This window comes from Panulirus ornatus, chromosome 1 (assembly GCF_036320965.1).
Source record: "Panulirus ornatus isolate Po-2019 chromosome 1, ASM3632096v1, whole genome shotgun sequence".
NCBI lineage: Eukaryota > Metazoa > Arthropoda > Malacostraca > Decapoda > Palinuridae > Panulirus > Panulirus ornatus.
Window position 1 is genome coordinate 43,494,649 of NC_092224.1, and position 27,423 is coordinate 43,522,071.

General features: G+C 41.7%; 1 protein-coding gene across 1 annotated transcript in view; it reads left to right on the forward strand.

Moving 5' to 3' along the window:
* The window catches only part of LOC139748802 (uncharacterized), a 248,409-nt gene that overhangs the window by 90,914 nt on the left and 130,072 nt on the right, over positions 1-27,423 (forward strand). The window contains exon 3 of the mRNA XM_071662237.1: positions 10,824-11,012. Within this exon, the coding sequence (XP_071518338.1) occupies positions 10,973-11,012 (40 nt within the window). The 5' untranslated portion in view covers positions 10,824-10,972. The remainder of the gene's footprint in view (positions 1-10,823; positions 11,013-27,423) is intronic.

Consider the following 27,423-nt stretch of genomic DNA (forward strand, 5'->3'; position numbering starts at 1 on the left):
GACAAAGAATACTTCCCACGTATTCCCTGCGTGTCATAAAAGGCGACTAAAAGGGGAGGGAGCGGGGGGCTGGAAATCCTCCCCTCTCGTTTTTTTTTTTTCCCAAAAAGAAGGAACAGAGAATTGGGCCAGGTGAGGGTATTCCCTCAAAGGCCCAGTCCTCTGTTCTTAACGCTACCTCGCTAATGCGGGAAATGGCGAACAGTTTGAAAGAAAGATGACTCATGGTGAGGTGCCTGAGGATTGGCGGAATGCGTGCATAGTGCCATTGTACAAAGGCAAAGGGGATAAGAGTGAGTGCTCAAATTACAGAGGTATAAGTTTGTTGAGTATCCCTGGTAAATTATATGGGAGGGTATTGATTGAGAGGGTGAAGGCATGTAGAGAGCATCAGATTGGGGAAGAGCAGTGTGGTTTCAGAAGTGGTAGAGGATGTGTGGATCAGGTGTTTGCTTTGAAGAATGTATGTGAGAAATACTTAGAAAAGCAAATGGATTTGTATGTAGCATTTATGGATCTGGAGAAGGCATATGATAGAGTTGATAGAGATGCTCTGTGGAAGGTATTAAGAATATATGGTGTGGGAGGCAAGTTGTTAGAAGCAGTGAAAAGTTTTTATCGAGGATGTAAGGCATGTGTACGTGTAGGAAGAGAGAAAAGTGATTGGTTCTCAGTGAATGTAGGTTTGTGGCAGGGGTGTGTGATGTCTCCATGGTTGTTTAATTTGTTTATGGATGGGGTTGTTAGGGAGGTGAATGCAAGAGTTTTGGAAAGAGGGGCAAGTATGAAGTCTGTTGTGGATGAGAGAGCTTGGGAAGTGAGTCAGTTGTTGTTCACTGATGATACAGCACTGGTGGCTGATTCATGTGAGAAACTGCAGAAGCTGGTGACTGAGTTTGGTAAAGTGTGTGAAAGAAGAAAGTTAAGAGTAAATGTGAATAAGAGCAAGGTTATTAGGTACAGTAGGGTTAAGGGTCAAGTCAATTGGGAGGTAAGTTTGAATGGAGAAAAACTGGAGGAAGTAAAGTGTTTTAGATATCTGGGAGTGGATCTGGCAGGGGATGGAACCATGGAAGCGGAAGTGAATCATAGGGTGTGGGAGGGGGCGAAAATCCTGGGAGCCTTGAAGAATGTTTGGAAGTCGAGAACATTATCTCGGAAAGCAAAAATGGGTATGTTTGAAGGAATAGTGGTTCCAACAATGTTGTATGGTTGTGAGGCGTGGGCTAGAGTTGTGCGCAGGAGGGTGGATGTGCTGGAAATGAGATGTTTGAGGACAATGTGTGGTGTGAGGTGGTTTGATCGAGTAAGTAATGTAAGGGTAAGAGAGATGTGTGGAAATAAAAAGAGCGTGGTTGAGAGAGCAGAAGAGGGTGTTTTGAAATGGTTTAGGCACATGGAGAGAATGAGTGAGGAAAGATTGACCTAGAGGATAAATGTGTCGGAGGTGGAGGAAACGAGGAGAAGTGGGAGACCAAATTGGAGGTGGAAAGATGGAGTGAAAAAGATTTTGAGTGATCGAAGCCTGAACATGCAGGAGGGTGAAAGGCGGGCAAGGAATAGAGTGAATTGGATAGATGTGGTATACCGGGGTTGACGTGCTGTCAGTGGATTGAATCAGGGCATGTGAAGTGTCTGGGGTAAACCATGGAAAGTTGTGTGGGGCCTGGATGTGGAAAGGAAGCTGTGGTTTCGGGCATTATTGCATGACAGCGAGAGACTGAGTGTGAACGAAATGGGGCCTTTGTTGTCTTTTCCTAGCGTTACCTCGCACACATGAGGGGGGAGGGGGATGGTATTCCATGTGTGGCAAGTTGGCGATGGAAATGAATAAAGGCAGACAGTGTGAATTGTGTGCATGGGTATATGTGTATGTGTCTGTGTGTGTATATATATGTGTACATTGAGATGTATAGGTATGTATATTTGCATGTGTGGATGTGTATGTATATACATGTGTATTGGGGTGGGTTGGGCCATTTCTTTTGTCTGTTTCCTTGCGCTCCCTCGCAAACGTGGGAGACAGCGACAAAGCAAAATTAATATAGAAATAAAAGATTTATTTATATTATACTCGATCGCTGCTTCCTGCATCAGCGAGGCAGCGCCAAGAATAACGAAGAAAGAATGGCTCATCCACCCACATTCACATACATATACATAAATGCCCACATATGCATATATACATATACATACGTATACACATGCTCATGTTCATACTTGCTTGCCCTTATCCATTCTGGCGCTACCCACCCCGCATGAAACAGCATCACCACCCCTTGCTTCAACGAGGCAGTGCCAGGAAAAAAGACAAAAAAAGGCAACATTCGCTCACACCCAGTCTCTAGCTGTCATGCACAATGCACCAAAATGATAATGATGATAATGATAATGATCATGTTTTGACCTCTTTGGAAACCCAGTCTCACATTTGTCTTAGGAATCTTCAACCTACCTCACACATTTGATGGAGACTAAAAGGAATTAACATTATAGCTGAAAATGCTGACTGTGGAAGCAGTTTAGTGTTTTTTGATATCCAGCATCATCATCTATACAGATCCAGCATTTAAGTGAAAGAGAACCTCTCTGACCTTAGAAACAAGCATACAATGCACTGATGTTGGTGAGGAAGCATCAGTTGAGTAAAAAGTGTTTATGTGAGAAAGACAGACAACAGGAGGCCTGATTTGCCTAGGACTGGTTTGTCAGGAAAAAAAGTCTAACTCGACAAGAAAATGTATTTCCGCTCAGCAGTTTTTAAGCTGTCACCTGCTATCCACTGCTGAACATTAGCCTTCTACTGTACTGGTTACTGCTGTCATTTATAGTTTATTTCTGGCATTGTTTTCAGAGTATACCTGAATTTATGAAATATTTGTCTAAATGATTTTTGAAGGTATTTATAGTCTTAGCATTCACTACTTCAGATGGTAACTTATTCAGTGATCAACACAACTATAGGAAAAGAAGCTTTTTCCCACATCCTTACTACATCTTTTTGCTTTGAGTTTTATGTAAATTGTCCTGGTAACTGTATTTTCTTGTACTTCGAAAAGATGGTCTTGATTTACTGTATTGGACTTGTTCAGAAGTTTGAACACTTGGAGTGAGTCGCCATGAAGTCTGTGTTTTTTAAGGGAGAAGAGATCCAGTTGTTTTAACCTCTCTTCATATGCCAGATTTCTAAGGGATGGAATCACTACTTGCTCTAATTTTTCCTTGTCTTTTTTACAGTTTGGGGACCAAAACTGGACTGCATATTCAAGATGTGGTCTTACTAGAGAATTATAAAGTATGAGAATTGTTTGTGGTGTCTCGTAATCTATGTTCTTGGCTGTGAAACAAAATATTGGTTGACTTTTTTTACTTGCTGTTTGACACTGTTTGGGTACTTCAGATTGTTGCTAATGACAACTCCAAGGCCCTTTTCTTAATTTACCTTAGTTAGAGAGTTTCCGAATAGTTTGTAGTCATAACGTATATTCTTGTCTCCACAGTGCGTAACTTTGCACTTGTCTACCTTAAGCTTCATTTGCCATCTGTCTGACCACTCTGCTAGTAAGTTAAGGTCTCTTTGAATCATTTTACTTTTAGTATCATCAGCAAATTTGGAGATCTTAGATATGAGACCGAGTTCTTGGTCATTGATGCATACTGTGAAAAGATTTGTACCTAAGACTGACCCTTGTGGCACACATTACTTGTTACGTCTTGCCAGTCTGAGGCTTCGCTGCTTAATGCTACACCCCTGTGGCTCACTACTCATGTCTAGCCAGTCTCTGATCCATGTACAGAGTTCTTCACTGATTCCATGTGCTTTGAGTTTATGTTAAAGCCTCTTGTGAGGTACTTTAGCAAACATCTTTTGGAAATCTAAATTCACTTCATCAGTCGGTACTTTTTCATCCCGATTCTGATAAATACCATTAAAAGATTCCAGCAAATTTGTCTGGCAGGATCTTTTGTTGTAGAAACTAGTTGGTTGTCTGATATGATTTGTGATCTAGAAACGTGACAATTTTATTTTGTATTATATTTTTCCATCCTTTTACTGATTGCTGGTGTAAGGCTAATTGGGCGGTAATTCAAGGCACACCTTTTGTATCCATTTTTATATGTAGGAGTAACATTTGCTAGTTTCCAGTCAGTTGGCATCTGAACATCCGATACAGTTTTGTTTAGTTTTGTTTTTTGGGTATATCAGTTGTCTCTTGACCTCCATTAAAAATCTTGAAGCTAAGTTATCAAGGCAGTTGGACTTGTTAAGATGTAATTGGTCTTGATATTTAAGTACTTTAGAGCTTTTTACTTCTCTAACCTTCAACTCTTCATCAGATCCTTGAAACATCTTCATTGGTTGCGGTATTCGAGGTGTTTCTTCAATTGTGAATATGGAGTTAAAGGAATAATTTAGTATTGTAGCTGTTTCCTTGTCATCAATAGTTAGTGTGTCATGTTCATTTCATAATGGTCCACTTTCTTCTTTTACTGACTTCCTTTGTCGTATTTATTTGAAGAATTCCTTTCCTTTGTCATATTTGTTTGAAGAATTCCTTAGGAGTATTCTTAACTAACTTTCAAAGAAATTTGTTTATCTTCCTTGCGTTTACTCTGTCTTATGACCTTCTCGCACACTCTATTGATTTTGATCAATTCCTCACGATTTTCATCAATTCCCATTGATTTGAATTTCTTATGTTTTCTTCTTTTGGCATATAAGTCTGTTCTCCCATGATGGTTTTCAAATATTGCAAGTTCTCATAATTCATGAAATGTTTATTTTCATTCTCGAGTAGTGTGGTTTTAGAATCATTCCACATATCCTCTACTGTGTGAATGTGAAGAAGTTTTGTCCTTTTGGTACTACAAAGTTCATGTCTAATGTTTTCAAAATTTGCTTGCCTGTAATCTGGGATCAAGAGTGTGTTGTCATTTCTTTCATAATCAAAATGTATCTCAAATATAATCAAACTGTGATTGCTGTTTGACAAACTCTTGCCTACTTTGCAAGAGTGGATTCAGTTTGTGTCACTGGAAAGGACAAGATCAAGAAAGCTTTTCCCTCTAATTTGTTTTTTGATGAACTGTTCTAGAAAAGCATCTACAATCAGTTCCATTAGTCTCATTCCCTCTCGGTAACTGGACTATGATTCCTCCAAAACTTCTTTGAGGGTTGGTAAGTGGAGTAAGTTTGGGATGTGGGTGGAGCATGCACTTACCGTGGATCTGTGATTCTTGTGCAGTTTAGTTATACCTCTTAATTTTCCTTGCAACCCACTGTGTCTATGTTTGGTAATATATTATATTTATTATACTTGATCATTTCTGCATCAACAAGATAGTGCAAGGAAACAGACAAAAGAATGTCCCAACCCACCCACATACACATGTATATACATAAACGCCCACACACGCAGCTATACATACCTATACATTTCAACGTATACATACATATATATACACAGACATATACATATATACTTTTTTTTCATACTATTCGCCATTTCCCGCGATAGCGAGGTAGCGTCAAGAACAGAGGACTGGGCCTTCGAGGGAACATCCCCACCTGGCCCCGTCTCTGTTCCCTCCTTTGGAAAATTAAGAATAAAAACAAGAGGGGAGGATTTCCAGCCCCCCGCTATATGCACAGACATATACATATATACACATGTACATATTCATATTTGCTGCCTTCATCCATTCCCGTTGCCACGCTGCCACACATGAAATGGCACCCCCCCGCGTGCATGTGAGATAGTGCTAGGAAAAGACAATGAAGGCCACATTCATTCACACTCAATCTCTAGCTGTCATGTGTGATGCACCAAAATCACAGCTCCCTTTCCACATCCAGGCCCCACAAACCTTTCCATGGTTTACCCCAGATGCTTCACATGCCCTGGTTCAATCCTTTGGCTGCACATCAACCCTGGTATACCACATTGGTCCAATTCACTCTATTCCTTGCATGCCTTTCACCCTTCTGTATGTTCAGGCCTCAATCACTCAAAATCTTTTTCACTCCATCTTTCCACCACCAATTTGGTCTCCCACTTCTCTTTCCCATCACCTCCGACACATTTATCTTCTTTGTCAATCTTTCCTCACTCATTCCCTACATGTGACCAAACCATTTCAGTACACCCTCTTCTGCTCTCTCAACCACTCTTTTTATTACCACAAGTCTCTCTTACCCTTTCATTACTTATTCGAACAAACCACCTCACACCACATATTGTCCTCAAACATCTCATTTTCAACACATCCACCCTCCTCTGCACAACCCTATCTATAGCCCATGCCTCGCAACCATAAAACATTGTTGGAACCACTATTCCTTCAGACATACCCATTTTTGCTTTCTGAGATAATGTGCCCACCGTCCACACATTCTTCAGTGCTCCCATAACCTTTGCCCCTACCCCACCCTCTGACTCACTTCCGCATCCATGGTTCCATCGTCTTCTTAATCCAGTCTCAGATATCTAAAGCACTTCACTCCCTCCAGTTTTTCTCCATTCAGATTTACCTCCCAATTAACTTGTCCCTCAACCCTACTGAACCTAGTAACCTTGCTCTTATTCTCATTTGCTCTCAGCTCCCTGTCACACACTTTACCAAACTCAGTCACCAACTTCTGCAGTTTCTCATCCGAATCAGCCACTAGCGCTGTATCATCAGCGAACAACAACTGAGTCTTTTCCCAAGCCCTCTCATCCAAAACAGACTACATACTTGCCCCTCTCTCCAAAACTCTTGCATTCACCTCCTTAACAAGCCCATTCATAAATAAATTGAACAACCATGGAGACATCACGCACCCCTGCCACAAACCAACATTCACCGAGAACCAATCACTTTCCTCTCTTCCTACACGTACACATGCCTAACATCCTTGATAAAAACTTTTCACTGCTTCTAGCAACTTACTTCCCACACCATTTACTCTTAATACCTTCCATAAGCCTCTGTATCAACTCTATCTATACTTTCTCCAGATCCATAAATGCTACATACAAATACATCTGTTTTTCTAAGAATTTCTCACATACATTCTTCAAAGCATGCACCTGATGCACATCCTCTACCTCTTCTGAAACCACACTGTTCTTCCCCAATCTGATGCTCTGTACATGCCTTCACCCTCTCAATCAATACCCACCCATATGATTTCCCAGGAATACTCAACAAACTTATACCTCTGTGGTTTAAACAATCACCTTTATCCCCTTTGCCTTTATACAGTGGCAATATGCATGCAATTCCACCAATCCTTAGGCACTTTACCATGAACCATACAAGATAATGGGAAGTGAGTTGAAGTGGAGGCGAAGGTGAAGATTTGTAGAGGTTTTCAGAAAAGAAGAGAGAATGTTGGGGTAAAGAGAGTGGTGAGAGTAAGTGAGCTTGGGAAGAAGACTCATGTGAGGAAGTGTCAGGAGAGACTGAGTACAGAATGGAAAAAGGTGAGAACAAAGGACGTAAGGGGAGTGGGGGAGGAATGGGATGTATTTAGGGAAGTAGTGATGGCTTGCGCAAAAGATGCTTGTGGCATGAGAAGCATGGGAGGTGGGCAGATTAGAAAGAGTAGTGAGTGGTGGGATGAAGAAGTAAGATTATTAGTGAAAGAGAAGAGAGAGGCATTTGGACGAATTTTGTAGGGAAATAATGCAAATGAGTGGGAGATGTATAAAAGAAAGAGGTAGTAGGTCAAGAGAAAGGTGCAAGAAGTGAAAAAGAGGGCAAATGAGTGTTGGGGTGAGAGAGTATCATTAAATTTTAGGGAGAATAAAAAGATGTTTTGGAAGGAGGTAAATAAAGTGCAGAAGATGGGAGAATAGAGTAACAGATATAGGGTGTTTTGGTTGAGGTGGTGTGCAAAGTGAGAGGGTTAGGAAGAATGATTTGGTAAACAGAGAAGAGGTAGTAAAAGCTTTGCAGAAGATGAAAGCCGGCAAGGCAGTGGGTTTGGATGGTATTGCAGTGGAATTTATTAAAAAAGGTGACTGTATTGTTGACTGGGTAAGGTTATTTAATGTATGTATGACTCATGGTGAGGTGCCTTAGGATTGGCGGAATGCTTGTATAGTGCCATACTACAAAGGCAAAAGGGATAAAGGTGAGTGCTCAAAATACAGAGGTTTAAGTTTGTTGAGTATTCCTGGGAAATTATATGGGAGGGTATTGATTGAGAGGGTAAAGGCATGTACAGAGCATCAGATTGGGGAAGAGCAGTGTGGTTTCAGAAGTAGTAGAGGATGTGTGTATCAGGTGTTTGCTTTGAAGAATGTATGTGAGAAATACTTAGAAAAGCAAATGGATTTGTATGTAGCATTTATGGATCTGGAAAAGGCATATGATAGAGTTGATAGAGATGCTCTGTGGAAGGTATTAAGAATATATGGTGTGGGAGACAAGTTGTCAGAAGCAGTGAAAAGTTTTTATTGAAGATGTAAGGCATGTGTACAAGTAGGAAGAGAGGAAAGTGATTGGTTCTCAGTGAATGTCGGTTTGTGGCAGGGGTGCGTGATGTCTCCATGTTGTTTAATTTGTTTATGGATGGGGTTGTTAGGGAGGTGAATGCAAGAGTTTTGGAGAGAGGGGAAAGTATGCAATCTGTTGTGGATGAGAGAGCTTGGGAAGTGAGTCAGTTGTTGTTTGCTGAAGATACAGCGCTGGTGGGTGATTCGGGTGAGAAACTGCAGAAACTGGCAACTGAGTTTGGTAAAGTGTGTGAAAGAAGAAAGCTGAGAGTAAATTTGAAGAAGAGCAAGGTTACTAGGTACAGTAGGGTTGAGGGTGAAGTCAATTGGGAGGTAATTTTTGAATGGAGAAAAACTAGAGGAAGTGAAGTGTTTTAGATATCTGGGAGTGGATTTGGCAGTGGATGGAACCATGGAAGCAGAAGTGAGTCATGGGTGGGGGAGGGGGCAAAAGTTCCTGGAGGGTTGAAAATGTGTTGAAGTCGAGAACGTTATCTCGGAAAGCAAAAACGGGTATGTTTGAAAGAATAGTGGTTCCGACAATGTTATATGGTTGCGAGGCTTGGCCTATAGATAGAGTTGTGCGCCGGAGGATGGATGTGCTGGAAATGAGATGTTTCAGGATAAAATGTGGTGTGAGGTGGTTTGATCGAGTAAGTAATGAAAGGGTAAGAGAGATGTGTGGTAATGAAAAGAGTGTGGTTGAGAAAGCAGAAGAGGGTGTTTTGAAATGGTTTGGTCCCATGGAGAGAATGAGTGAGGAAAGATTGACCAAGAGGATATATGTGTCAGAGGTGGAGGGAATGAGGGGAAGTGGGAGACCAAATTGGAGGTGGAAAGGTGGAGTGAAAAAGATTTTGAGTGATCGGGGCCTGAACATGCAGGAGGTTGAAAGGCGTGCAAGGAACAGAGTGAATTGGAACGATGTGATATACTGGGGTCGATGTGCTGTCAATGGATTGAACCAGGCCATGTGAAGCGTCTAGGGTAAACCATGGAAAGTTCTGTGGGGCCTGGATGTGGAAAGGGAGCTGTGGTTTCAGTGCATTATACATGACAGCTAGAGACTGAGCGTTAACGAATGGGGCCTTTGTTGTCTTTTTCTAGTGCTACCTCGTGCACATGCGGAGGGAGGGAGTTGTCATTTCATGTGTGGCGGGGTGGCGACAGGAATGAATAAGGGCAGACAGTATGAATTATGCACACATGTATATATGTATATGTCTGTGTGTGTATATATATGTATACGGTGAGATGTATAGGTATGTATATGTGTGTGTGTGGACATGTATGTATATACATGTGTATGTGGGTGGGTTGGGCCATTCTTTCATCTGTTTCCTCGTGCTACCTTGCTAATGCTGGAGACAGCAACAGAGTATAAAAAAAGAATGATTTTATGCTTGATAGTCGTTTCCTGCATGAGCGAGGTAGTGCCAGGAAGTAGTCGAAGAATGGCTAATCCACTCATATGCACATATATACACATAAGCACCCATACATGCACATACATATACGTATCAACATATACACATACACATACACCTGCACACATATACATGTATAAATGGTACATATTCATATTTGCTAGCCTTCATCCATTCCTAGTGCTATTCTGCCCCACAGGAAACAGCATCACTACCCCCTGCTTCAGCAAGGTAGCAATAGGAAAACTGACAAAAAAACCCACGTTCATTCACACTCACTCTCTATCTGTTATGTGTAATACACCAAAATCACAGCCTTCTATTCACATCCAGGCCCCACAGGCCTTTCCATAGTTTATCCCAGATGTTTCACATTCCCTGGTTCAATCTATTGACAGCATGTCGACCCTGGTATACCACATCGTTCCAGTTCACTCTGTTCCTTGTACGCCTTTCATCCTCCCATATGTTCAGGCCCTGATCTCTCAAAATCTTTTTCACTTCACCCTTCCACCTCCAATTTGGTCTCCTACTTCTCCTTGTTCCTTTCACCTTTAACACATATATTCTATCACTCTTTCCTCATTTATTCTTTCCATATGTTCAAACCATTTCAACACACCCTCCTCTGCTCTCTCAGTCACACACTTTTTATTTCCATGCATTTCTCTTACCCTTTCATTACTTACTTGATCAATAATTGAGTTAATACCTATATAAAGCTCACTGCCAAATTATGTACACATGTACATAATTTGATAGTGTGCTTTATATAGATATGAACTTAATTATTTTTCAAGGGTATTTCTTACTTGAAAAGAACGGTTTCAAAATTTAAAACCATTCAGGGGACACTTACCTTGTTTTTTTATGTTTATGCAAAACTAAATATCTTGTATATTCCTTTCAGATGTTCCATCCCTTGTGTCTCCATCAACAATCAAAGCAAAGACAGCTGTGACAGATGATACCAAAGAACTCAAAAACAAGACAACTGATGAAGGAGAACTCAAAAGGAAGACAGAGGATAAACCTGGTCATTCTTCTAAAAAGGCTAAAATGTTAGATTACAAAGAGCAACTGACAAAGGAAAATTTCGGTGAGTTAACTGAGGCTATGATACACTGTTCCAATGGTAGTTATTACCGTTTTATTCTCAGAATTACTTTTTTTTTTTTTTTTTTTTTTTTTTTTTTTTTTTTTTTTTTGTCAAGTTTTCCTGTGTTAGCAAGGTAGCACCAGGAACAAATGAAGAAATATCCTTATTCGCTCACATCCACTCTCTTGGTGTGATGTATAATGCACTGAAACTTGGACCATCATCCTCAACCAGGCCCTATAGACCTTCCTATGGTTTACTCTGACTGGTTCAGCCCATTTACAGCATATCATCTGTAAACCACATTGTTCCAATTCCCTCTGTCCCATGCACACCTCTCACCCTCCTGCATGTTCAGGCCCCCAAGCCTTCAAACCATCCTTCATCCATCTTTCCACCTCCTCCTAGGTTTACCTCTTTTACTTTATTCTTTTACCTCTGATGTGTATACCCTAATTATTGTCCTTTCTTTATTATCGTCTTCTTATGTCCGTATCATTTCAGCACACCCTCTTCAGTTCTCTTACAAATACATTCCCTCTTACCCTCTCATTGTTTATTCAATCAACCCACTTTACTATACATATTCTCAAACATTTCATTTTCAACACATTCCAACAATTCTTTACATTTTTTTGAAGGACAATGCCTTGCATCAGTACAGCACTGATGATATCAAACACACCCATCTTTTTTGTTAAAGACAGTGACCTCATTTTCATGTTGCCAATTGCTGCCATATTCACTTCCAGGTATGAAAAATTCACTACTTCCTGCAAGTTCCCTCCATTCAGACTCGCACTCCAAAACATCCTCTATTTTCACTGCTAAACCTGATAACTTTGCTTTTATTCACATTTACTCTCAGCTCTCTCCTCTCATACATTCCCCAAACTTAGACACCAGCATATCAGTTTGTCACTTAAATCCACTATCAGCACCATGTCTTGAGCTAAGAAACATCAGACTCATCTCTCATTTCCCCCCACCATTAACAGATTGCTTGCCTGCTCCTCTGTCCAGGACCCTTGTATTCATCTCCCTTACCACCCCATCTATAAACAGATGAAACAGCCATGGTGAGATCACATGCCCATGCTGCAGACCTACCTTTACCTTGAACCTCTCACCCTTATCTCTGCCTACTCATTCATATGCCTGACTTGCTGAAATCTCCTCCTTGCTTCTGATAGCTCTCCTACCACATTATATATTCATTACAACTTCCATAGAGCATTTGTATCATCCCTGCCACATGCTTTCTCCAAATTATTTATTATTTATTATACTCTGTCGCTGTCTCCCGCGTTAGCGAGGTAGCTCAAGGAAACAGACGAATGATGGGCCCAACCCACCCACATACATATGTATATACATATACATCCACACACACACATATACATACCCATACATCTCATCGTATACATGTATATACACACACAGACATATACATATATACGCATGTACATAATTCATACTGTCTGCACGTATTCATTCCCATCGCCACCCTGCCACACATGGAATAACAACCCCCTCCCCCCTCATGTGCGCGAGATAGCGCTAGGAAAAGACAACAAAGGCCACATTCGTTAGCACTCAGTCTCTAGCTGTCATGTATAATGCACTGAAACCACAGCTCCCTTTCCACATCCAGGCCCCGCAGAACTTTACATAGTTTACCCCAGGCGCTTCACATGCCCTGGTTCAATCCATTGACAGCTTGTCGATCCCGGTATACCACATCGTTCCAATTCACTCTATTCCTTGCATGCCTTTCACACCATCTTTCCACCTCTAGTTTGGTCTCCCACTTCCGTTCCCTCCACCTCTGACACATATATCTTTGTCAATCCTTCCTCACTCATTCTCTCCATGTGACCAAACCATTTCAAAACACCCTCTTCTGCTCTCTCAACCACACTTTTTATTACCACACATCTCTCTTACCCTTTCCTTACTTACTCGATCAAACCACCTCACACCACATATTGTCCTCAAATATCTCATTTCCAGCACATCCACCCTCCTCCACACAACTCTATCTATAGCCCACGCCTCACAACCATATGTCATTGTTGGAACCACTCTTCCTTCAAACATACCCATTATTGCTTTCCAAGATAATGTTCTCGGCTTCCACACATTCTTCAACGCTCCCAGAACTTTCACCCCCTCCCCTACCCTATGATTCACTTCCGCTTCCATGGTTCCATCCGCTGCCCAATCCACTCCCAGATCTCTACAACACTTCACTTCCAGTTTTTCTCCATTCAAACTTACCTCCGAATTGACTTGTCCCTCAACCCTACTGTATGTGATAACCTTGCTCTTATTCACATTTACTCTTAACTTTCTTCTTTCACACACTTTAACAAACTCAGTCGCCAGCTCCTGCAGTTTCTCACACGAATCAGCCACCAGCGCTGTATTATCAACGAACAACAACTGACTCACTTCCCAAGCTCTCTCATCCACAACAGACTGCATACTTGCCCCTCTCTCCAAAACTCTTGCATTCACCTCCCTAACAACCCCATCCATAAACAAATTAAACAACCATGGAGACATCACGCACAAACAAATTAAACAGCCATGGAGACATCACGCACAAACAAATTAAACAACCATAGAGACATCACACACCCCTGCCGCAAACCAACATTCACTGAGAACCAATCACTTTCCTCTCTTCCTACACGTACACATGCCTTACATTCTCGATAAAAACTTTTCACTGCTTCTAACAACTTGCCTCCCACACCATATAATCTTAATACCTCTATCATATGCCTTCTCCAGATCCATAAATGCTACATACGAATCCATTTGCCTTTCTAAGTATTTCTCACATACATTCTTCAATGCAAACACATGATCCACACATCCTCTACCACTTTTGAAACCACACTGCTCTTGCCCAATCTGATGCTTTGTACATGCCTTCACTCTCTCAATCAATACCCTCCCATATAATCTCCCAGGAATACTCAACAAACTTATACTTCTGTAATTTGAGCACTCACTTTTATCCCCTTTGCCTTTGTACAATGGCACTATGCAAGCATTCTGCCAATCCTCAGGCACCTCACCATGAGTCATACGTACATTGAATGATCTTACCAACCAGTCAATAATACAGTCACTCTGAATATGTATGCAAAATATCTGGAGATAGTAGAATTCCTTACAGGACAGAAACTCTCACTCTCTCTCATTGAATCAGTCACATAAGTTTGTGTATTGGAAAATAAAAGGATCAACTTGACCACCGAATTCATTAGACTAACTGAACAACTGACATACACTGTACATCAAAATACTTTTTGTTAAAATCGAAACCTTTCTCGTGAAACTTGTACAAAAGGATAGTTGATATAGGAAAATACGACGTAGAAGGAAAGAGAATCAAACTATATATACTTGTAAAACTAAGACCGCCATGTATTCTCCGCATGTTGTAGAAGGCGACTAAAGGGGGCGGGAGTGGGGGGCTGGAAACCCTCCCCTGTTTGTATTTTGAATTTCTAAAAGGAGAAACAGAAGAAGGAGTCAAGCGGGGAATGCTCATCCTACTTGAAGGCTCATTTTAGGGTGTCTGAATGTGTGTGAATGTAACCAAGATTAGAAGAGAGATAGGTAGTTTGTTTGAGGACAGAAACCTGGATGTTCTGGCTAAGAGTGAAATGAAGCTCAAGGGGAAAGGGGAAGAATGGTTTGGAAATGTCTTTGGAGTAAAGTCAGGGGTAGGTGAGAGGAAAAGAGCTAAAGAAGGAGTAGCACTACTCCTGAAGCAGTTGTGGTAGTGTGATTGAGTGTAAGAAAGTATATTCGAGATTGACATGGGTAAAACTGAAAGTGGATGGGGAGAGATGGGTGATTATTTGTGCTTATGCACCAGGTCATGACAGGCAAGTGTTTTGGGAGCAGCAGAATGAGTGTATCAGCAGCTTTGGTACACAAGACCAGGTATTAGTGGTGGGTGATTTAAATGCGAAGGTGAGTAATGTGGCAGTTGAGAGTATAATTGGCGTACATGGGGTATTCATTTTTGTGAATGGAAATGGTGAAGAGCTTGTGGATTTTTATGCTGAAAAAAGACTGGTGATTGGGAATACCTGGTTTAGAAAGAGATACACATAAGTATATGTATGTGAATAGGAGAGATGGTCAAAGGGCATTATTGGATTACATGTTAATTGAGAGTTGTGTAAAAGAGAGACTTTTGGATGCTGAATTGCTAAGAGGGGCAGCTGGAGGGATCTTTATCTTGTAGAGGCAAAGGTGAAGATTTGTAGAGGTTTGCAAAAAAGAAGAGAGAATGTTGTGGAGAAGAGAGTGGAGAGAGTAAGTGAGCTTGGAAAGGAGACTTGTGTGAGGAAGTACCAGGAGAAATTGAGTGCAGAATGGAAAGGGCGAGAGCAAATGACATAAGGGGAGTGGTGGAGGAATGGACTGTATATAGTGAAGCAGTGATGACTTGCGCAAAAGATGCTTGTGGCATGAGAAAGGTGGGAGGTGGGCAGACGAGAAAGGGTACTGAGAGGTGGGATTGAAGAAGTAAAGTTGTTAGTGAAAGATAAAAGAGAGGCATTTGGATGACCTTCAAGGAAGGAATGCAAATGACTGGGAGATGTATGAAAGAAAGTGGCAAGACGTCAAGAGGAATGTGCAAGGAATGAAAGAGATCAAATGAGAGTTGGTGTGAGAGAGTATCATTAGACTTTAGGGAGATTAAAAAGATGTTTTGGAAGGATTTAAATAACGTGCGTAAGACGAGAACAAATGGGAGCATTGGTAAAGGGTGCTAGGGGGGAAGTAATAACAGATAGTGATGAAGTGAGGAGATGGCGTGAGTATTTTGAAGGTTTGTTGAATGTTCTTGATGATAGAGTGGCAGATGTAGGGTTTTTTGGTCAGGGTGGTGTGCAAAGTGAAAGGGTCAGAAGAAAGGTTTGGTTAAGAGAGAAGGCATAGTGGAAGCTTTCCTGGTGAAATCTGGCAAGGCAGCAGGTTTGGATGGTATTTCAGTAGAATTTATTAAGAAAGGGGGTGACTGTTTTTGATTGGTTGGTAAGGATGTTTAATGTATGTATGGATCATGGCAAAGTGTTTGAGGCTTGGCAAAATGCATGCATAGTGCCATTGTGCAAAGGCAAAGGGGATAAAGGTGTGTTCAAACTATAGAGGCATAAATTTGTTGAGTATTCCTGGCAAATTGTTTGGGAGGGTATTGATTGAGATGGTGAATGCATGTACAGAGCATCAGACTGGGGAAGAGCAGTGTGGTTTCCGAAGTGGTAGAGGATGTGTGGATCAGGTGTTTCCTTTGAAGAATGTGTGTGAGAAATGCTTGGAAAAACAGATGGGTTTGTATGTAGTATTTATGGATTTAGAGAAAGCATATGATAAGGTTGATAGAGATGCTTTATGGAAGGACTTAAGAATGTATGGCATAGGAGGTAAGCTGATAGAAGCAGTGAAATGTTTTTACCAAGGAGAGAGATTGGTTCCCAGTGAAGGTCAGTGTGCAGCAGGGATGTGTGATATCTCCATGGTAGTTTAATTTGTTTATGGATGGGGTGGTTAGGGAGGTAAATGCAAGATTTTTAGAGAGGGGCAAGTATGGAGTCTGTTGGGGATGAGAGGTCCTGGAAAGTGAGTCAGTTGTTCTTCCCTGATGATATAACTTTGGTGGCTCATTTGAATGGGAACCTGCAGGAGTGGGTGACAGAGTTTGGAAAAGTGTATGTAAGGAGAGAGTTGAAAGTAAATGTGAATAAGAGCAAGGCTATTAGTTTCAGTAGGGTTTGAGGGACAAGTTAATTGGGATGTAAGTTTGAATGGAAAAAAAATTGGAGGAAATGAAGTGTTTTAGATATCTTAGAGTGGACTTCGCAGCAAATGGAACCATGGAAGCAGAAGTGAGTTGCAGGGTGGGGGAGGGGGCAAAGGTTATGGGAGCAATGAAGGATGTGTTTAAGGAGACAACATTATCTTGGAGAGCAAAAATGGGTGTTTAATGGAACAGTAGTTCCAACAATATTTTATGGTTGAGGCATGTTGTATGGAGGAGGTTGGATGTGTTGGGAATGAAATGTTTGAGGACAATATATGGTGTGAGGTGGTTTGGTAGAGTAAGTAAGGAAAGGGTAAGAGAGATGTGTGGAAATAAAACAAGTGTGGTTGAGAGAGCAGAAGACGGTGTGTTGAAATGGTTTTGACATATGGAGAGAATAAGGATATATGTGGCTGAGGGAGAGGGAACAAGGAGAACCAGAGACCAAATTGGAGGTGGAAGGATAGAGTGAAAAAGATTGAGTGGTCAGGGCCTGAACACACAGGAGGGCAAGAGGTATGCAAAGTATAGAGTGAATTGGAGCAATGTGGTATACCGGGGTCAACATTCTGTCAGTGGACTGAAACAGTACATTTGAAATGTCTGGGGTAAACCATGGAAAGGTCTGTGGGGCCTGGATGTGGAGAGGGAGCTGTGGTTTTGATGAATTACACATGACAGCTAAAGACAGAGTGTGAACAAATTTGGCCTTTTTTCTCTTTTTTCTTAGCCCTACCTCACTGAAGTAAGGGGTAGTGATGCTGTTTCCTTTGAGGCAGGGTAGTGCTGGGAATGGGTGAAAGCAAGCAAGTATGAATATGTTTATATGTATAAATGCATAGATGTATATTTTTTCTTTATTGACTGATTGGTAAGGATGTTCACTGTATGTATGGTTCATTGGGAAGTGCCTCAGGATTGGTAGAATGCATGCATAGTGCCATTGTACAGAGGCAAAGGGAATAAAGGTGAGTGTTCAAATTACAGAGGTATAAGTTTGTTGAGTATTCCTGGGAAATTATATGGGAGGGTATTGATTAAGAGGGTAAAGGCATGTACAGAGCATCAGGTTGGGGGAAGAGCAGTGTGGTTTCAAGTTGTTGAGGATGTGTGGATCAGGTGTTTGCTTTGAAGAATGTATGTGAGAAATGCCTAGAAAAGCAGATGGCATATAGCATTTATGGATCTGCAGAAGGTACATGATAAAGTTGATAAAGATGCTCTATGGAAGGTATTAAGAGTATATGGTGTGGGAGGTAAGTTGCTAGAAGCAGTGTAAAGTTTTTATCAAGGATTTAAGGCGTATGTATGAGTAGGAAGAGACGAAAGTGATTGGTTCCCAGTGAAATTTGGTTTGTGGCAGGGGTGCGTGATGTCTCCATGGTTGTTTAATTTCTTTATCGATGGGGTTGTTGGGGAGATGAATGCAAGAGTTTTGGAGAGAGGGGCAAGTATGCAGTCTGCTGTGGATGAGAGGGCTTGGAAAGTGAGTCAGTTGTGAGTCAGTTGTTGTTCGCTGATGATACAGTGCTGGTGGCTGATTCGGGTGAGGAACTCCAGAAGTTGGTGAGAGAATTTGGTAAGGTGTGTGAAAGAAGAAAGCTGAATGTAAATGTGAATGAGACAAGGGAATTAGATTCAGTAGAATTGAGGGACAAGTTAAATGGGAGGTAAGTTTGAATGGAGAAAAATTGGAGGAAGTGAAGTGTTTTAGATATCTGGGAGTGGATTTTGCAGTGGATGGAGCTATGTAAAAGGAAGTGAGTCACAGGGTAGGGGGAAGGGGGCAAAGGTACTGGGAGCATTAAAGAATGTGTGGAAGGCGAGAACATTTTCTCAAGAGAGCAAAAATGGGTATGTGTGAAGGAATAGTGGTTCCAACAATGTTGTATGGTTGTGAGGCGTGGGCTATAGATGAGGTTATGTGGAGGAAAGTGGATGTGTTGGAAATGAAATATTTGAGGACAATATGTGTTGAGGTGGTTTTATCAAGTAAGTAATGAAAGGGTAAGAGAGATGTTAAGTAATTAAAAGAGTGTGGTTGAGAGACCAGAAGAGGGTGTATTGAAATGGTTTGGTCACATGGAAAGGCTGAGTGAGGAAAGATTGACAAATAGGATATATGTGTCAGAGATAGAGGGAACGAGGAGAAGTGGGAGACCAAATTTGAGGTGGAAGGATGGAGTGAAAAAGATTTTGAGTGGTTGGGGCCTGAACATATAGGAGGGTGAAAGGCATGCAAGGAGTAGAGTGAAAGTGGATGTGTTGGAAATGAAATATTTGAGAACAATATGTGTTGAGGTGGTTTTATCAAGTAAGTAATGAAAGGGTAAGAGAGATGTTTGGTAATTAAAAGAGTGTGGTTGAGGGAGCAGAAGAGGGTGTATTGAAATGGTTTGGTCACATGGAAAGGCTGAGAGGAAAGATTGACAAATAGGATATATGTGTCAGAGATAGAGGGAACGAGGAGAAGTGGGAGACCAAATTTCAGGTGGAAGGATGGAGTGAAAAACGATTTTGAGTGGTTGGGGCCTGAACATATAGGAGGGTGAAAGGCATGCAAGGAGTAGAGTGAATTAGAATGATGTGGTATACCAGGGTCGACGTGCTGTCAATGGATTGAACCAGGGCATGTGAAGCGTCTGAGGTAAACCATGGAATTTTATGGAGCCTGGATATGGAAAGGGAGTTGTGGTTTTGGTGCATTACACATGACAGGTAGACACTGAGCGTGAACAAATGTGGCCTTTGTTTTTTCCTAGTGCTACCTTACGCGCACAGGGAGAGGGGTGCCATTTCATGTGTGGCAGGGTGGCAACATGGATAGATGAAGGCAGCAGATATCAATATATACATATGTGTATATATGTATGTCTGTATATGTATATGTATGTATAAGTTGAAATGTAGACATGTATGTGTGCATGTGTGGGCATTTATGTATATACTTGTGTATGTGGGTGGGTTGGGCCATTCTATAGTCTGTTTCCTTACGCTACCTTGCTGACGCGGGAGACAGTGACTAAGTGTAATAAAAGATTAAATATTTATTTGATATTTGTTATACTTCGCCGTTGTCTTCCGTGTTAGCAAAGTAGCACCAGGAAACAGATGAAACAATGGCCCAACCCACCCACATATACATACCTATATATTTCAATGTATACATACATACATATACATACACAGACATATACATATGTACACATGTACATATTCATATTTGCTCCCTTCCCATTCCCATTTCCACCCACACATGAAATGGCACCCCATTACCCCCGCACGTGTGTGAGGTAGCGCCAGGAAAAAACAACAAAGGCCACATTCATTCACACTAGCTATCATGTGTAATGAACCAAAACCACAGCTCCCTTTCCACGTCCAGGCCCCACAAAACTTTCCATGGTTTACCCCAGATGCTTCACATGCCCTGGTTCAATCCATTAACAGCACATCAACCCTGGTATACGACATTGTTCCAATTCACTCATTCCTTGCATGCCTTTTATCCTCCTCTATGTTCAGGCCCTGAGCGCTCAAAATCTTTTTCACTCCATCCTTCCACCTCTGACACATATATCCTATTTGTCAATCTTTCCTCACTCATTCTCTCTATGTGGCCAAACCATTGCAATACACCCTCTTCTGCTCTCTCAAGCACACTCTTTGTATTACTACACTTACTACCCTTTCATTACTTACTCGATCAAACCACCTCACACCACATATTGTCCTCAGACATCTAATTTCCAACACATCCACCCTCCTCTGCACAACCTTATCTATAGCCCATGCCTCGCAACCATATAACATTGTTGGAACCACTATTCCTTCAAACATACCCATTTTTGCTCCGAGATAATGTTCCCGTCTTCCACACATTCTTCAGTGCTCCCAGAACCTTACTTCCGCTTCCATGGTTCCATCCACTGCCAAATCCACTCCCAGACATCTAAAGCACGTCACTTTCTCCATTTTTTCTTTATTAACACTTACCTCCCAATTTACTTGTCCCTCAACCCTACTGAACCTAATAACCTTGCTCTTATTAACATTTACTCTCAGCTTTCTTCTTTCACACACTTTACCAAACTCAGTCACCAGCTTCTGCAGTTTCTCACACAAATCAGCCACCAGCGCTTTATCATCAGCGAACAACAACTGACTCACTTCCCAAACCCTCTCATTCACAACAGATTGCATTCTTGCCCCTCTTTCCAAAACTCTTGCATTCATCTCCCTAACAACCCCATCCATAAACAGATTTAACAACCATGGAGACATCATGCATCTCATCCGCAAACCAACATTCACTGGGGACCAGTCATTTTCCTCTCTTCCTACTCGTACACATGCCTTACATCAGCGATAAAAACTTACCTCCCACACCATATAGTCTTAATACCTAACACAGAGCATCTCTATGAACTGTTATCATATGCCTTCTCCAGATCCATTTGTTTTTCTGAGTATTTCTCACATATATTCTTCAAAGCATACACCTGATCCACACATCCTTTACCACTTCTGAAATGACACTGCTCTACCCCAGTATGATGCTCTGTACATGACTTTACCCTCTTAATACCCTCCCATATGATTTCCCAGGAATACTCAAGAAACTTATACCTCTATAATTTGAACACTCACCTTTATCCCTTTTGCCTTTATACAATTGCACTATGCATGCATTCCGCCAATCCTCAGGCACTTGATCATGAGTGTGAACGAATGTGGCCTTTGTTGTCTTTTCCTAGTGCTACCTCGTGTGCATGCGGAGGGAGGGGGTTGTCATTTCATGTGTGGCAGGTTGGTACGGGAATGAACAAAGGCAGCAAGTATGAATTATGTACATTTGTATATATGTATATGTCTGTGTATGTATATATATATGTATACATTGAAATGTATTTATTCATTATACTTTGTCACTGTCTCCCATGTTAGCGAGGTAGCGCAAGGAAACAGACGAAAGAATGGCCCAACCCACCCACATACACATGTATGTACATACACGTCCAGACACGCACATATACATACCTATACATCTCATCGTATACATATATATATATATATACACACACAGACATATACATATATACACATGTACCTAATTCATACTGTCTGCCCTTATTCATTCCCATCACCACCCCGCCACACATGAAACGACAACCCCCTCTCCCCGCATGTGCGCGAGGTAGCGCTAGGAAAAGACAACAATGGCCACATTCGTTCAAACTCAGTCTCTAGCTGTCATGTATAATGCACCAAAAACCACAGCTCCCTTTCCACATCCAGGCCCCACAAAACTTTCCATGGTTTACCCCAGACATTTCACATGCCCTGGTTCAATCCATTGACAGCACATTGTCTCTGGTATACCACATCGTTTCAATTCACTATTCCTTGCATGCCTTTTACCCTCCTGCATGTTCTGGCCCTGATCACTCAAAATCTTTTTCACTCCATCTTTCCCCCTCTACTTTGATCTACCACTTCTCGTCATTCCCTTCACCTCTGACACATATATCCTCTTTGTCAATCTTTCCTTTCTCATTCTCTCCATATAACCAAACCATTTCAAAACACCCTCTTCTGCTCTCTCAACCACACTCTTTATTACCACACATCTCTTTTACCCTATTATTACTTACTCGATCAAATCACCTCACACCACATATTGTCCTCAAACATCTCATTTCCAACACATCCACCCTCCTCCGCACAACTCTATAGCCCACGCCTCGCAACCATATAACATTGTTGGAACCACTATTCCTTTAAACATACCCATTTTTGCTTTCTGAGATAACGTTCTCGCCTTCCACACATTTTTCAGCGCTCCCAGAACTTTCCCCCCCTCCCCACCCTATGACTCACTTCCGCTTCCATGGTTCCATCCGCTGCTAAATCCACTCCCAGATATCTAAAACACTTCACTTCCTCCAGTTTTTCTGCATTCAAACTTACCTCCCAGTTGACTTGACCCTCAACCCTACTGTACCTAATAACCTTGCTCTTATTAACATTTACTCTCAGCTTTCTTCTTTCACACACTTTGCCAAACTCAATCACCAGCTTCTGCAGTTTCTCATCCGAATCAGCCACCAGCGCTGTATCATCAGTGAACAACAACTGACTCACTTCCCAAGCTCTCTCATTCACAACAGACTGCATGCTTGCCCCTCTTTCCAAAACTCTTACATTCACCTCCCTAACAACCCCATCCATAAACAAATTAAACAACCATGGAGACATCACACACCCCTGCCACAAACCTACATTCACTGAGAACCAATCACTTTCCTCTCTTCCTACACGTACACATGCCTTGCATCCTCGATAAAAACTTTTCACCGCTTCTAACAACTTGCCTCCCACACCATATATTCTTAATACCTTCCACAGAGCATCTCTATCAACTTTATCATATGCCTTCTCCAGATCCATAAATGCTACATACAAACCCATTTGCTTTTGTAAGTATTTCTCACATACATTTTTCAAAGCAGACGCCTGATCCACATCTCCTTTACCACTTGAAACCACACTGCTCTTCCCCAATCTGATGCTCTGTACATGCCTTCACCCTCTCAATCAATAACCTCCCATATAATTTCACAGGGATACTCAACAAACTTATACCTCTGTAATTTGAGCACTCACATTTATCCCCTTTTCCTTTGTACAGTGGCACTATGCAAGCATTCCTCCAATCCTCAGGCACCTCACTATGAATCATACATACATTAAATAACCTTACCAACCAGTCAACAATACAGTCACCCCCTTTTTTTAGTAAATTCCACTTTCATCTTCCACAAAGCTTTTACTACCTCTTCTCTGTTTACCAAATCATTTTCCCTAACCCTCTCACTTTGCACACCACCTCGACCAAAACGCCTTATATCTGCCACTCTATCATCAAACAAATTCAACAAACCTTGAAAATACTCACTCCATCTCTTCACATCACCACTACTTATCACCTCTCCATTAGCCCCCTTCACTGAAGTTCCCATTTGTTCCCTTGTCTAACGCACTTTATATACCTCCTTCCAAAACATCTTTTTGTTCTCCCTAAAATTTAATGATACACTCTCTCCCCAACTCTCATTTGCCCTCTTTTTCACCTCTTGCACCTTTCTCTTGACCTCCTGCCTCTTTCTTTAAGACATCTCCCCCTCATTAGTATTATTTCAGTGCAAAAATCGTCCACATGCCTCTCTCTTTTCTTTCACTAATAATCTTACTTCTTCATCCCACCACTCACTACTCTTTCTAGTCTGCCCACCTCCCACGCTTCTCATGCCACAAGCATCCTTTGCGCAAGCCATCACTGCTTCCCTAAATACATCCCATTCCTCCCCCACTCCCCTTACCTCCTTAGTTCTCACTTTTTTCCATTCTGTACTCAGTCTCTCCTGGTACTTCCTCACACAAGTCTCCTTCCCAAGCTCACTTATTCTTACCACTCTTTTCACCCCAACATTCTCTCTTCTTCTCTGAAAACCTCTACAAATCTTCACCTTCGCCTCCACAAGATAATGATCAGACATCCCTCCAGTTGCACCTCTCAGCACATTAACATCCAAGAGTCTCTCTTTCGCACGCCTATCAATTAACACGTAATCCAATAACGCTCTCCGGCCATCTCTCCTACTTACATACGTATACTTATGTATGTCTCTCTTTTAAAACTAGGTATTCCTGATCACCAGTCCTTTTTCAGCACATAAATCTACAAGCTCTTCACCATTTCCATTTACAACACTGAACACCCCATGTACACCAATTATTCCCTCAACTGCCACATTACTCATCTTTGCATTCAAATCACCCATCACTATAACTCGATCTTGAGCATCAAAACTACTAACACACTCACTCAGCTGCTCCGAGAACACTTGCCTCTCATGATCTTTCTTCTCATGCCCAGGTGCATATGCACCAATAATCACCCATCTCTCTCCATCCACTTTCAGTTTTACCCATATAAATGTAGAATTTACTTTCTTACACTGTGTCACATACTCCCTGTTTCAGGAGTAGTGATACTCCTTCCTTTGCTCTTGTTCTCTCACTAACTCCTGACTTTATTCCCAAGACATTTCCAAACCACTCTTCCCCTTTACCCTTGAGCTTTGTTTCACTCAGAGCCAAAACATCCAGGTTCCTTTCCTCAAACATACTAGCCATCTCTCCTTTTTTCTCATCTTGGTTACATCCACACACATTTAGACACCCCAATCTGAGCCTTCGAGGAGGATGAGCACTCCCCGCATGACTCCTCCATCTGATTCCCATTTTAGAAGGTTAAAATACAATGAGGGGAGGGTTTCCAGCCCTCCGCTCTTGTCCCCTTTAGTCGCCTTTTACAACATGGGAAGTATTCTCTCTCCCTTATCCCTAAAATTTAATGATACTCTCTCACCCCAACTCTCATTTGCCCTCTTTTTCACCTCTTGCACCTTTCTCTTGACCTCCTACCTCTTTCTTTTACACATCTCCCAGTCATTTGCATTATTTCCCAGCAAAAATCGTCCAAGTGCCTCTCTCTTCTCTTTCACTAATAATCTTACTTCTTCATCCCACCACTCACTGCCCTTTCTAATCTGCCCACCTCCCACACTTCTCATGCCACAATCATCTTTTGGGCAAGCTATCACTGCTTCCCTACATACATCCCATTCCTCCCCTACTCCCCTTACATCCTTTGTTCTCACATTGACCCCTTTTTGAAAGTTAAGATACTCCCGTCACCTTTAGGTGCCTTCTATGACACGTGTGGAATGTGGGGGAAGTATTCTTTCTCTTTATGTATATGTATGGGTATGTTTTTTTTTTCTTTTTTTTTTTTATAATTTTCCAAAAGAAGGAACAGAGAAGGGGGCCAGGTGAGGATATTCCCTGAAAGGCCCAGTCCTCTGTTCTTAATGGTACCTCGCTATTGCGGGAAATGGCGAATAGTGTGAAAGAAAAAAAAGATGAGTATGTGGGTGGTTTAAGCCATTTTGTCTGTTTCCTTGCACTATGTTGCTAATGCAGGAGGCAGTGACTAAGTATAATAGATATATGAATAAATAAATGAATAAATGTATATATTATTTTTTCTATTATACATTGACGCTGTCTCCTGCTTTAGCGAGGTAGCGCAAGGAAGCAGACAAAAGAATGGCCCAACCCACCCACATTCACATGTGTATACATAAACGCCCACACTTTCACACATACATACCTATACATTTCAACATATACATACAAAGACATATACATATATACACTTGTATATATTCATACATGCTGCCTTCATCCGTTCCCGCCACCACCTCGCCACACATGATATGACATCCCCCCTACCCCAGCATGCACGTGAGGCAGTGCCAGGAAAAGACAACAAAAGGCCACATTCGTTCGCACTCAGTCTCTAGCTGTCATGTGTAATGCACCGAAACAACAGCTTCCTTTCCGCATCCAGGCCCCACAAAACTTTCCATGGTTTACCCCAGACGCTTCACATGCCCTAGTTCAATCCATTGACAGCACATTGACCCCGGTATAGCACATCGCTCAAAATATTTTTCACTCCATCTTTCCACCTTCAGTTTGGTCTCCCACTTCTCGTTCCCTCCACCTCTGACACATATATCCTCTTTCTCAATCTTTTCTCACTCATTCTCTCCATGTGACCAAACCATTTCAATATACCCTCTTCTGCTTTCTCATCCATACTCTTTTTATTACCACCCATCTCTCTTATCCTTTCAACACTTACTTGATCAAACCACCTCACACTACATATTGTCTTCAAACATATCATTTCCCACACATCCACCCTCCTCTGCACAACCATATCTATAGCCCATGCCTCACAACCACATAACAAAGGTGGGACCACTGTTCCTTCAAACATGCCCATTTCTGGCCTTCCACACATTCTCCAACGTTCCCGAAACCTTCGTCCCCTCCCCCCACCCAGTAACTCACTTCTGCTTCCATGGTTCCAACCCAATTGACTTGTCCCTCAACCCTACTAAACCTAATATCCTTGCTCTTATTCACATTTACTCTCAGCTTTCTTCTTTCACACACTTTACCAAACTCAGTCACCAGCTTCTGCAGTTTCTTACCTGAATCAGCCACCAGTGCTGTATCATCAGCGAACAACAACTGACTCACTTCCCACGCCCTCTCATCAACAACAAACTGCATACTTGCCCCTCTTTGCAAAAGTCTTTCATTTGCTTCCCTAACAACCCCATCCATAAACATATTAAACAACCATGGAGACATCACACACCCCTGCTGCAAACCGACCTTCACTGGGAACCAATCACTTTCCTCTCTTCCTACTAATACAAATGCCTTACATCCTCGATAAAAACTTTGCTTGTAGGAACTTGCCTCCCACACCATATACTCTTAATACCTTCTACAGAGCATCTATATCAACTCTATCAGATGCCTTTTCCAGATCCATAAATGCTTCATACAAATCCATTTGTTTTTCTAGGTATTTCTTGCATACATTCTTCAAAGCAAACACCTGATCCACACATCCCCTACTACTTCTGA